The sequence below is a fragment of the Amblyomma maculatum genome, chromosome 2 (assembly GCF_055883805.1).
Source record: "Amblyomma maculatum isolate TAMU_Amacu chromosome 2, ASM5588380v1, whole genome shotgun sequence".
NCBI classification, from domain to species: domain Eukaryota; kingdom Metazoa; phylum Arthropoda; class Arachnida; order Ixodida; family Ixodidae; genus Amblyomma; species Amblyomma maculatum.
This window is the reverse complement of record NC_139345.1, coordinates 120547718-120560961: the sequence shown is the minus strand read 5'-3', so window position 1 is coordinate 120560961 and position 13244 is coordinate 120547718. Positions and strand designations below refer to the sequence as shown.

General features: G+C 42.2%; 1 protein-coding gene across 1 annotated transcript in view; it reads right to left on the bottom strand.

Moving 5' to 3' along the window:
* The window catches only part of unc80 (unc80, NALCN channel complex subunit), a 156761-nt gene that overhangs the window by 104779 nt on the left and 38738 nt on the right, over nt 1–13244 (bottom strand). The window contains exons 13-16 of the mRNA XM_084595224.1: nt 9501–9730; nt 5203–5441; nt 3184–3374; nt 671–819 (exon numbers count right to left, since the gene is read on the bottom strand). Of these exons, the coding sequence (XP_084451350.1) occupies nt 671–819; nt 3184–3374; nt 5203–5441; nt 9501–9730 (809 nt within the window). The remainder of the gene's footprint in view (nt 1–670; nt 820–3183; nt 3375–5202; nt 5442–9500; nt 9731–13244) is intronic.

The window sequence follows — 13244 nt, the reverse complement described above, 5'->3', positions numbered from 1 at the left end:
GAATATCTGATCAATCTGATCAATGAAAAAAAAAAATAAAATATCGGGCGGGGAGGAAGTAAAGAAGAGCGAACATCGTCTGTTTTGTTTATTTCAGAAATCATATGGTATTTGCAAATTAAATCAAACTAGAAATGCACAGAGAAATACAAAAATATCCAGTACAAGTTTTATACAGGATCCCGTGTGTCACTTTATTGTGCAAAAAGGACCTACGTGAAACAGAGAAGAGCTGTCATATCGCTGCTGAATACAGTAAATTCCTGTTAATTTGGCCTTCAAGGAACCGGAGAAAAAGATGCCGAATTAACTGAAGGTTTGACTAATCAGTAGGGCCTGAAAAGAACTACCGAAAACCATTTGCATCACAGTAATTTTACCTGATCAACACCTGCATGATGGTTGTCTGCATCTGAGATGAGACCGAAGCAAGAAAGACACAAGTTCTCAAGTTAATGCATAAAACAAGACTTAAAAGTCCAAGCACCACTACAGCGAAGAAATATGCACTATAGCACTATTCTTCACAGGCAAGACTCACAAATTCCAAGCAATAAAGATAAAATATACAGTCAAAAATAAAACTAAGACAACATATGAACTACTACTAGTTAAAACTTTTCCAGTGTTGCACAGCAGGTGCAAGAATTAAAATGGTCAAGCTGGGTACCTGACAATTCTTGTCCCTGGTACATAATTCTTCTTTTTGTTTGGACGGTCTGCAGAATCAAGCATCCCACTCAAGGCCACTCTTCGAAATATGCCCCCATGGTTGTCGTGAACATAACTCATCAGTTGGCGCAGATCACAATATAAAGACTAAAAAGAAAGAAAAAACACAGAATGCAAGCATCACTACACTGTGCAGAATGCTCACCAAAGACTCCAAACAATATGCATATGTTAGCTTTCAATCACTCCAAATCACTCATCAGCAGCTAGTATTTGCTGCTGAGCGAGGCCAGATGAACACATCAGGCCATAAAAATTATTTCCATATTTCCATTTATAAGACTCATTTACATTACAACTGCAGATTAATTGCTCTTCATTCATCCTTATTATTACCACCAACACTGTTCCACCACCACGAGACGGCTAATTTCTTTTTCGAAAAAATTCAGAATTCAGGCTTACGAAAACGGCTTGAACCAAGTATAGCACAGCCACAAGAAAAGAGCAATGGTTTTGCATAATGTAGAAAGGAGTTTATAAAGCTTCAAAATTTCTGTAATTAAAAAGCAGTAGCAAACCATCTTCTCAGTTATACTGTGATTTTATGGTGACACATATTTTACTTAAATATAACATCCTTCTCCTCATTAGCATGAAAGTGTTAAAAAATCATGACCCTGAAGAGCTTAAAAACCCTGAGCTACGCTTTTATGTGCGCATCTTTTAGTATAGCGTACACAAGAATATGCAGAAGTATAGCATACATGAGAAAATAGCATGCTTTATAGTGCAAATGTGCATTACATTATTTCAAATCAAGCCTGCAAGTATGTTCACACTACCCACGCTGTTTCCCAAACTTAGCATTTGTGCTCCTGTGCATGATAAAACATTGTTTCCAAGATGGCGGTGCACCAGGCTAGAAGTGGGACCCGGCCTTAAGAGTGAATTTGTTGTTACTGTGTTTATCAGTAAGTTTTTGATCCCAATGAGCTAATTAAGACAAGTAATTAGTCCAGTGCAATTATACTCGACATAAGCTATCGAACAATATATGACAATGTTGTAGCATAAAGTTCAATTTTCAATCACAACGAAATAATAGCTATAATTAATTAGGACCTACAATTAGTTCAGTGCAATTATACTCAAAATAAAATATCACTGAATTGTAGAGCATAAAACTCAATTTAACTGCATAATTAATTAATCCCATTAATCATAATTAATCATAATGCCATTATACTTGACATAAACTGCACAGGCAAGGCGGACACTTTCTGCACACTCATTCTGTACATAGCAAGCATGAGCCAAGTAGTGCTACGCATTAAAAATGTGGTTCCACAATGTGCATACGCCAAGTGAGCAGCTGAAACCAATATACATCTTCCACAGTAACATCCACGGCCATGTGAGATGCTCCAAGCTTAATTCAGCCATAAAATGTTAAGGGGACAGCGAGAACAAAAAATTAGAGGGTCTCTTAGAAGTCTCTTAAGAGTAGAATGGCGAAAGCCTACCCTTTCTGTCCTATAGTTTGCCTCCCATCGTTAGCCTCTTGTCGGCATCCGTTGCAGTGCTACATATAATAATTGGTTTACAGGAAAGGAAAGGCGCAGTATCTATCACACTTTCTTAGGCAAGTGCGAGACCATAGCTCCTGTTGCGTGGCGTTCCTTGGCACGCGTTCAAGTGTGGCATTGCAGATGGCAGGGACGTATCCCGCCTCGGCCAATCAGAACGCCGCAAAAGTGGAACACACTTTGTCCACGACAGCATGAGCCATTAAAGGCTTTTGCCTTAATTGATTATTGCCTATATCCAATAATGGCCTGTAATGCGAGAGCAACTGATTAATTACTGCATAGTAACGAAAAACATTCTCTGTTTTTTATCGTATTGAGGCAAGGTTCGACTAAGTTACCGAGGGAAAGATTAGGCGTCCGAAAAAAAGAATAGGTGATTGGCGATATATGATGAATGACAAAAGAGGCACTTAATAAAACTCGACCACAAAAAAAAAACATCGGAGATGCTACCTCCACTGAAAGCAGAGTCATGGTAAGACAGAAAAAGACTAGAAAAAATTAAACATGTTTGTTTTCAAAACCACCCAATTTTTAAGTAAAATGGAGGTACATCGACACATTTTTGGCATAGCACCCGATTTCGACAGATTTTTGGCCGTGGATCCCCGAGGCTGGGCTACATCGTTATTCACTTCCAAGTGGCAACCACATATTCTTTTTGAGTGTGCACGCTGAAGTTAAATTCAAGCAGAGGGAGAGTTTTCCTCCGCAACACTGTGCAGCCGCTCTATCAGACTAACAACAACACATCCAGAAAGAGGCAGAGGGTCAATTTTGATTAAGGACTAAAATCTGGATGGAGTTGTGCTCAGTGTCCTCTTAAAGAAGTGCCGAAGTCGCAGCACAAGTCATATTTCTGCACTTTGTCGCCATCAAGATGCGGCTACTGCAAAAACAGGTGGGATTCAGCGCTCACCATGTTCTCTTGGTTCTTAAGCTCACGACTGCACTTCGCCAGCCGCGTGACCAGCGCCTTGAACGTGCACGTGACGACCACGCCTTCAATGCCTTTGCCGGAGATCCCACCTGGACCGGCTCCAAAATTGTTGGCATACCCACTGTGCACGCTTCCATCCTGGCTGCTCGTCGTGCTAGTTCTCTTCTGGGCTGAAAATCCAGCACACCTACTGTTTCAAAACTTGCATTTCTTTAAAGAATGCATCAAGAACGTTGGGCAAAATACACAATTGGGTCCCAAAGCAGCAGAGCAACTCGGCATGGCTGACCAAACTAATCCTGTGTGTTCATGCGTGCATGCAGCACAGCAACAATTCGCATGACATTAATAAAGACAGCACTTCACGAGGTTCTAAATACCCGGCTTCGAATCCAATACTTTCTCATTTGAAAGGTATCATCCACAAAATGACCATCAGGGAAAAAGCTCTTGTAAGCAATTGATCATTGTAGCCTTTGCATGTCTCTTTTTGATTTTGTTTAGAAGGTTTTCATATGCTATGAAGTTTGAAGTAATGCGGAGCTCGCTGATATTGGTCCAAAATCATGAAATTACTGCTTTGCACGTTTACTTTGAGCATGCATATATGATTTTACCTCCCTTCAGCATCATGCCACTTAAGTGCTTCATTATTAACTTTATTAACTTTAATCCAATTTAACATCTTGTCAATTTAGTTCAGAGATGTATTGCTGAGTACCACGCCTTATTCGTAGTAAAATGTTGAAAAACTGCCCGTGGCGCAAACTGTCTACCAATGAGCAGCAAGAGACGAGACACATGGGCAGGCAGCCGAGCGCCAGGAAACCCACAGCAAAGCCGGCGCCATGCTAACCGCCGTATTCATAAATATGCACTCACTCAAGCTTACTCCAAACGGCCCTGGAGGCCTGTTTTTCATTTCAGAAAGCAACCTCCACTCGAATCGCTCCTCCAACAATGGAGAAAACTAGAGTTTTCTCGAGCTTGGTATACCAAGCTTTTCCCGAAAGTGGATACAGCGAGGATGCACAGAACCTTTCTCTAAAGCCTCGGCTGAGTGACGACAACCCGGTTCTTCTGGCACACTATCGTTTTATGAGTTCGGCCATGGCTAGCCTCCTGCCCTCCCTGCCGCTGAAGCGGAGCATCGATGACTATGATCAGCTGCCGACACCAGTGCTGTAGTTGATCATAACAGTACGCTTCTCTGTGTGGGCGCATTTCAAGTCGACACTGGGTATTTGACGTTTCAGAGCCTACTGAGTGCAGAGCTGAGGTGCGCATCTGACCACTGATGGTGAGTGGCGGTGGCTTCTGCAGACGGCGGCGAACTTGTGAGGAAAGGCATGTTGAATGCAGTTAAGCCGAGGTGCTTCGGAGGCGCGGTGGAGTTGTACGGACATCTGTGCTGCACCCCCATGCACGAATGGATTGCTCATCGCCTGAGGGTATGTACAGTCGTGAGCAAAAGTGGAGAGACCACGGTATTTGCTACGATTGCTTTTTTGATGTATAAAAAGATGTGCCAGAGAAGATTACTTGGGCAAGAAGGTAAGTATATTAAGCATGGTAACTAATGCATTTCTCAAAAATAACTATTTCACTGTCAGAAAAAGCTGGCGGGTTGTTTTCTCAAAGCGCATGGTCTCTCCACTTTTGCTCACGACTGTACATCTTCGAATGCACGGCGCTGTTGAGGGAGTGTGTTGGTTTGCTCATTCTACAGAGGGATATTCACAGTCGGCGAAGGGCATAATTTTTCGAGCATGTTTTCAATTACGGCTCCCAACTTGTTCAAAAAACACAAGTGGCGTTTGCTTTTGGAGAGTCGAATTCAGTGCGTATGCCTTGCAACGCACCCCCTTCACAGCTGCCTTTTTCATGCAGCCCGCAAAACAAGTTCTCATGACAACAAGAAAGCTTTAAGCATTCTGTGTGCAGAAACGACGTAAATCGCATGCGAGGTACTGAACATTTGGAGAACTATGCACTCACTTATAGGCGACAGCAGCGATCCAGTCTCCGCGCAGAAGCCCATAAATGCATGGTAGATGTCAACTACTTCTGCCAGTGAGCGTTCCCGCACAAGTTCGCGAAGAAATCTCCGGAACTGGGCTTCATCCGCACGGTGTAAGCGCAGGAGGCAGGCATGGGCCTGCTTGCGTACAGTTTCTGCAGTCGATGAACGGTGACCTTCTCCACAGCCGTGCGGACAACCAAGGTGCTTGATTACTCTGCAGCACACCAGGTGGCACAATAACAGCACACTGATTCAAACAACCGTAGAATGCAAGAAAGGCCCTGAAGTTCTATGGTGTGAGCATCAGGTGCCCCAAGCACAAAAACAATGGCACGCCTATTTATTTTGTTTCCGTTCACTGTTCTGTATCCATCTTACTACAAGGCCACGGCCAGCAGTCCCCTTAATCTAGCGTCAACACAGCAAGGAAAAACCATCATTAACATAAGACTAGAAAGTAATCAAATAAAATACCCATGTCACCACTTTTACAGCAAACCCTAGAGCATAAGTATATATACCATGAGACTTAGAGCAATATCTTAGATGGTAAACCATACTGCGAAATTTTCTAATTGACTTTTGCTTTATAAGATCTCTTCTAAAAGCTGTTATTAATGACAATCGTGAGTATTGTTTTCTGGCTTAAGACTCACATACAGCTCATGAAAAAGGAATTAGATCAGCTGACATACAGTGACAATAACAACCACATTGTGCTGCGTGACTCTTTTATGTGAAGTGTCTGTGCGGTTATTATCTTAACACAATTACAGCAGTTTCATTACTGAACGGGGAATGTGGGGATAGGATCGCGAAAATCACGAAAAAAAAAAGTTAATTTTAGAAAACTTAGCTTTTCGGCATCTACAACACTCATTCTATCTTGTACTGAAATATTTCACCCAAAAACAAATTCTAAGTGCTCCAAATAAAGATACAGACACCGTAATGTATGCTAGTTAAGAATTTTGAGGCATGTTTTCTCAAACGGTTGTTTTGAGCATATTACCTTAGGAGTGGAAAGCATAGCACAGCAATGGATGCACGGGTTTGAATGCAGTTTGTTTTGTTGTAATTTTTGACATATGCTTTGTATCAAGGCAGTCTCAGATTTACCATCTAGGCTTTCATTGTTTTTTATTAACGAGTAATTAGGCCATGATGCATTGTAAACATTAGGAGAAGGTGCATACTGCGCCCTTTAAAGAAAGAGCCAGAAAATTCAAAAAGAAATTAAGAACATCTTGATTTAGAATAAATTCATCGAATATTAAAACTATTTACAGACCCATAACCAGTGTTGTAGTTATGCTAGCAGTCTGCTATAGAACAAAATGACCCACAGTTAGGGGGTAACAGAAGCACCAGTTGAAAATCATTTGAAAGGACAGGCTTTTTTTCCTGTGGTAACTCAACTCCTGCAGCTGCCACTGTTGCTGCTGCTGTTGCTTATGATGATATTGGTGGTTTGAAGATTACGAGGATGATGAGAATGGTGAAGAACAGAAGGAAAAATAATAAACATCACTTTAGAGTGCATAAAACTGGGTCATCAGAGCTCCAAATTAACTTGTATATTATTTATTAACTTTTTTGAGACCGCCCTAAAGGCCATCATTCATATCTGAACAATAGTTTTGCATGCCCTGCCAAGCTCAAATTTTCAAGCTTTCAATCTGTCTTGAGCCATAGCGACCATGAACAGCTTGTAGCGGATGTACGACATCTACACCACCAATCAATCGAAGAGGGTCACAAAGTTATATACCTGTGGCTACCATGTCATAGTGGCATTGCTGGCAACGACTCAATAACGACGCTGCTCAACAGGCTCATGATACAGCCAAAATTGTCCACGTACCACAGACAAGAGCTGACGCAGCAAGGCACCTTTCACTACCTGCCCAAAATTTCGCTATACAGTCATGGCCTACACCTGGAGGCTGGACGTCACGTTCGCATCACTTCGACCCCTTACTTCAACTGTGAATACCATTTGGCCTCCCCCGCTATGATGCTACGCTGCTGTGCCACCTGTAGCTGGGAGTGGTGTTTACGAGTGCCTACTCCCATCTCATCGCAATGGCTGGCCATCCAATGCATGAGCAGTATGGGTGTGATGAAACGATTGGGCACATACTTTGTGACTCCCCTCGGTTTGAGCGAGAGCTTGCCCGCCTGGCTGCTAAATTCCGTCACTTGAACTCTAGTCCTCTCACAAAAGAAAAAGTTCTGGAGCCTTAGACAAAACCCTCATCACAAAGAAAAGCTGTGAAGGCGTTCTTGAAGTTTTTAAAGAACTCGAGATTAACTTAGCAATTATAAGTTTGCACCCTCTGTTTCTTTAACTTGAACTATGGACACGTAAAAATATCATATCATTATTGCTATTTCTTTCCTTTTTCTCCCTTTATTTCACTCCCCCTGTGTAGGGTAGCCTACTGAGCATCGCCTAATTAACCTCCCTACCTTTCTTTCTTTCCTTCCATCTCCTCCTCCCCCCTGTGTAGGGTAGCCTACTGAGCATCGCCTAATTAACCTCCCTACCTTTCTTTCTTTCCTTCCATCTCCTCCTCCCCCCCCCCCCCCCCTTTCTTTCTGTCTCTCTCAAGCGCTGGTACAGGTCTCGCCATTTGGCTGCTTCGGTGGCGGATTTCAACGAGAATAGCAGTGAACCATTGGAAGACAATTCTGGAAGCTCTACTTTCAGCTCAGAGAGTAAATCAGGTGCACAGCTATCTGGAACATTAACTACTGACTGAAAAAGAGCACAATTTCAGTTTCTGCTTGCTCTTTAATGCGTGCGCATGATCACTACCTGCCCTCACTGTTTGTCTGTTTGGTGGGGTGGTTTCCAAAGCTATGGTGATGATCGGCTACCAGTGTATCGAGTTTTAGTCAAATAGAAGACGCTTTTAGCCTAGCAAAAAGCTTGGTGCGCACCTGAATAAATGTGTGAGCACGGCGCTCGGAACAAGATCATAAGGAACTTTTTCTGGCCCTAAACTTCGTTTTTAAATTGTTTTTTAACCCAAGTGATACAAGCTATTTGTGAAAAAAGAAATAAATACGCTTGGACATGAATTTTGAAGAAATCAACACATGCCCATTCTGAGGGCTTGTAGTACTAAAGGGTCATTCTGAGGGCATTCTCAAGCTCTTGTTCAGCGTGATTTGCATGGGCATTGTAAAGAGTCCTCGGCTAAAGCTGCATTGACATGCAAAAAACATCTAGGTGGCCAGCTTCCAGCACGGAAAAACTATAAAAGGTTCAAAAACGCAAAAAAAAATAAAAAAAAGAAAGTTGTGTTAAAGAGGCTGCCCTGCAAATGAACATTTTTAGCAATTTAGCAATCCTGTGAGAATGGCACAAAGGACTTCACCACATAGTATATATAAGGTTCCTAGTACTTTAACTTCACTACATTTTACTGGTGTAATCAAGAGAATGAATATACCATAGCCTGAGTGGTGACTGCCGGTGCTGCACAACGCTAAAAAAAAAAAAAATAGAAAGCATTACAGAAAGGTATGCCAAATTTTTACAACTAAGAAAATAGGCACTGAGCACGCTTTGTATATTGTAAGCATATTACTTGTTTGTTTGTTTGCTTTTTTTCTATTTTTTTATGTTGTTTTTCTGCAAACGTAACACAAAAAAAAAAATATGTCTAAGTAAGTAACTTTTAGTATATGCTGTAACAGGAACATGTAAATATCTTGCTTACTAAAATTTTTTATCCAATGCCACTCAGAAGTCACCTGGTTATTCTACACTTCCAAAAAGAGTTAACACCCAAAAAAGAAACAGATACACAAGCCATATTTTCAAGAGCAAAAAAAAAAGAGGCATTGTGTCCCATTTTGTAAATTCAGAAAATTTTTAAATACAACTTCTTATTTTTATAAGCATGCCTTTATCAGCTGCTGGCTTACTTTTTTCCCAGAAATATCGCAGTTAAAGATTTTTTTCATATATATTTCTTAGGTGAAATATTACGAGTTCAAAGATCTCAATTAACTATATTATGATATATGCTACACGAGGATTGTTTCACTACAACATTTAGAAAATGTTTCTCTAAATGCCCCTCAAGAATCACATGTTCTTTCGTGGTCCCAAAAGAGTTAAAGCAATGGCATAGACGTCAATACAAAACTCTTCTCCTCCTCAAGCACGTATCATACAGATGTTCTCATCCCTTAAAGTCCTTTCACTTCTTACTGTTTTAATAAGGTGAGAATAACAGGGGGCAACAGCCCAATGCACCTGATAATGCTGTCGACAAACAGGTTGTGTGTAGAAAGCTCATCAGAGCGCTTTTCAGCTTCGGGCTTGGCAGTCTTGAAATCGTCCAAGCCCCATGGGTCCGCCTCATCAGGTCGTCCTAGCTTCTTGGGCAGCACACCCAGGTTGAGGAGCAGCTCCACAATGCTCACCACCACCCCGCACACCCGGAGAGAACAACTCGTGTCTCTCAAGGTAACAGCATGGACCGCCTAGGCAAGAGGTACAGGGCACCTTACAATCCCGGGGCCACGCATCATGGGCCCGATATCAACCCAATATTGGCTCTGCATTGGCAGCATACTAGTCCTATATCGGGACAGACAATGCCAACACAGTCTCAATACTGGATTAATGGTTTGTGTAGCCTGGGATGTGTCTCAGCAAATTGGTAGTTTCTATGTCTTGGCATTTCATAACGCCACCACTTTACAAATTAGTCAAGAAAAGCGGTGCAACTAGCCATCGCATAAATCACCTCTACCAGACAAGCACACCATAGCTTCGTGCAGTACACAGCAGATACCGGATTTCACCCATACAGTCGCAGACAATAACACAGACTGCACTTAGGCGGTTAAAGTCTTGTGGCACGTTGCCAAGCATCGGGTAATGTTAGGGCCGGATATAGAAGCATGGGGGCCCTAATGTGCATATAGGCCTCCCTTTCCCTTCTCTTGACAATCTCCCTGCCCTCTAGCTACGATACTGAAAGATACCCCATGCTTAATTTTAACTACACAAAATTTTAAAAATAAAGTGCAATGAATGCGATTCATGCGACAGTAATGCATTAGCGTTAGTTTTAGAGTGCACAGAACACTAAAGCGACTATCAGAATGCGCGCCGCATTGGTGGAACGCCAACTATGGGGAGCCGCATTCTAGCATGCCGAAAATGCCGCCCCTCTCTTCTTTAATTGGTGCAGTAACGAAGGAGACAGACGAACTTCTGCTCGCATGACCGTTATAATGCTAATGAATTAAGTAAAGGCCAGCTGAGCTAGCTTCCTAGGCTCCACAGTTGCATTTTGTACCCTGGCAGTGACTAGGGAAAAAACAAAAATTAATTTAATCTCATCTAACGATGTCAGTTAATTACTTTTCTAATCCTGCGCTTTTGTGGCCCATTGGAATAGCCTAATTGAACACCTCACTTCATATAATGAACCTCTTAAAAAAAATATAGTGAAAATAAAGCTGCTTTTTCTCTACGTTCCTGCATTATGTGCTCTGAAACTGCGTAAAAAGCGCAGACTACATCATCATGCAGCATGCCATGCAATCTCTTCCGCTCAGTGTGTGTGTTGTGTGTGTATTTGTGGGTGGGTGCGTGTGTGTGCATGCGTGCATTTGTGTGCGTGCCCAAGTGATAAGGCAGGTCTTCGATTTTGGTTCAGTTTGTGGGGTTTAATGTCCCAAAGCGACTCAGGCTATGAGAGACACCGTAGTGGAGGGCTCAGAAAATTTCTACCACCTGGGGTTCTTTAACATGCACTGACATCGCACAGGACACTGGCACCTTGCTTTTTGCCTCCATCGAAAAGTGGCCGCCAAGGCTGGGATTCGATCCTGCATCCTTGGGAACAGTAGTCGAGCGTTGTAACCACTGCGCCACCCCGGCGATTTCGCTATTCCATTATGCCCAAGAATGGCACAATTAAAACATTAACAAAACAAATTTAGTTTCCTAATTTAACAAGTGCTTCCTTTTACTAGTGACTGTCAGAGCAGTCAATGAAGCTGGTGCCTCTGGATAGCTAGGAAAGCCTACTTTTCAAAATTTTTGTACAGTACCATTACTGCACTCTGAAAGGTCCCAGAGTAGAAATTGTTCAAAATTAGGTACCTTCTCCTGAGCTGCCTTTTATTAAGCTCGTGATAAAATAAAATGAATATATTCAGTAAAAATAACCATTAGCACACGAGGCTGATCCTAGCCCAAGCAAGCACGCAGGAGCACAGACCCGAGCTCGGCCCAGGCCCAGGGCCGCAAACCCAGGCACAGCATGGCTCGTAAGCCCATACAGTGCTCTAGCCGTACCTGGGAATTCCTGCTTTTGCAGCTCAACAAGGCCCCGAACTGATCAAGATAAATGAAATTACATTATAGATGGGGACTCCACCTCCTCAATCTGGCTTCCTCTCTTCATATGTGCCACTCAGAGTTCCATTATCTGCGGTTCCATACATTTCCACAAATTTCCTTAAAAAATATGGTTTAACAGGGGTTTAAAAGTGAAAGCTCTTGATTAAGGAAGAAGGTGGAAACAAAGCAGAAGTAGAGCTGTGGGGGCACACCATCACAAGAGCTGTCTGTTAAATATTATAACACCATCATGCAATAAACAAAGTGAGGCATAGCCCCATAAAACAGAGCAATTATTACAAAAATATATATCATATAGGAGTTTCATTTAAAGACAAGCATTGTTTGTGTCAGTCATCATCATCATCACCATCAGTGAATTATACTCAATGCAGGGCAAAGGCCTTTCCTATTTTCGTCCAATTAACCAAGTCCTGTGCTAGCTGCATCCACTTGAACCCTGCAGACTTCTTAACCTCATCCGCCCACCTAAATTTCTGCCGCCCCCTGCTACGCTTTCCTTCCCTTGGAATCCAATTGGTTACTCTTGGAGACAATCAGTTATCCTCTCTTCTCACTACATGTCCTGCCCATGCCCCTTTCTTCTGATTTCCACTAGAATGTCAGCAACTCAAGTTATTTCTCTGACAGACTCTGCACGCTTTCTATCTCTTAACATTACACTTACCATTTTCATTTCTGTAGCCCTCTGCATTGTCCTCAATTTAAGTAGAGCCCTTTTCATTAGCCTCCATGTTTCAGCTCCATGGGTGAGTACCGGTAAGATGCAACTGTTATACACTTTCCTCTTGAGCGATATTGGTAAGCTACTAGTCATAATGTGTGAGTACCTTCCAAATGCACTCCATCCTAATTTTATTCTCCCAGTTATTTTCCTTTCATGATCTGGATCTGCAGTTACTACCTGTCCTAAGTCGACATATTTGCCTACTTCTAATGCTTCGCTACCTATTTTAATCTGCTGTTCCTTTCCCAGGCTGTTCAATATTACCTTAGTCTTCTGAGTATTAATCTTTAAGCCTACCTTTCTGCTTCTCTTGTCTAGGTCATTAGGCAGCGTCATCAGTGACTCGCAGATTACCGAGATAGTCTCTATCAGCCCCGATGCCTGACTGCTCCCATTCCATGTCTTTGATTACGCCCTCTAAGCAAGCTGTAAATAGCCCTGATTGTGTCTCCTTGCCTAACACCTTTCTTAATTAGAATTTTATCACTTTTTTTATGCAGAACTATCTCATGTTTGTCCTGACTACTTTGGCTACTGTAGAGGTTCGTATAGAACTCCTCGGCTACCTTGATTATCTTGTCCACGTTAGTATAATGACATTGCCCGCCTTTTCGCTCAGTGCATACATATGATTTTTGCCTATTCCTAATTTCTCCTTTACTGCTTTCAGGCTATGACTGTTCTTTAGAGCGTGCACAATTTTCCCCATGTTCTACTTCCTTATGTCGGCCACCTTGCGTTTATTATTAGCTTTGATATCTCTGCCAGCTCTATCCGGTCTGTTCGGTTGGAGGCTTACATACTTTGACAGTTCTTAATCTAATCTTTTGTCTCCTTAGATTGTTTAGCAGTATCCTCTTTAATATCTTACCGCCTACTTCTACCCCACA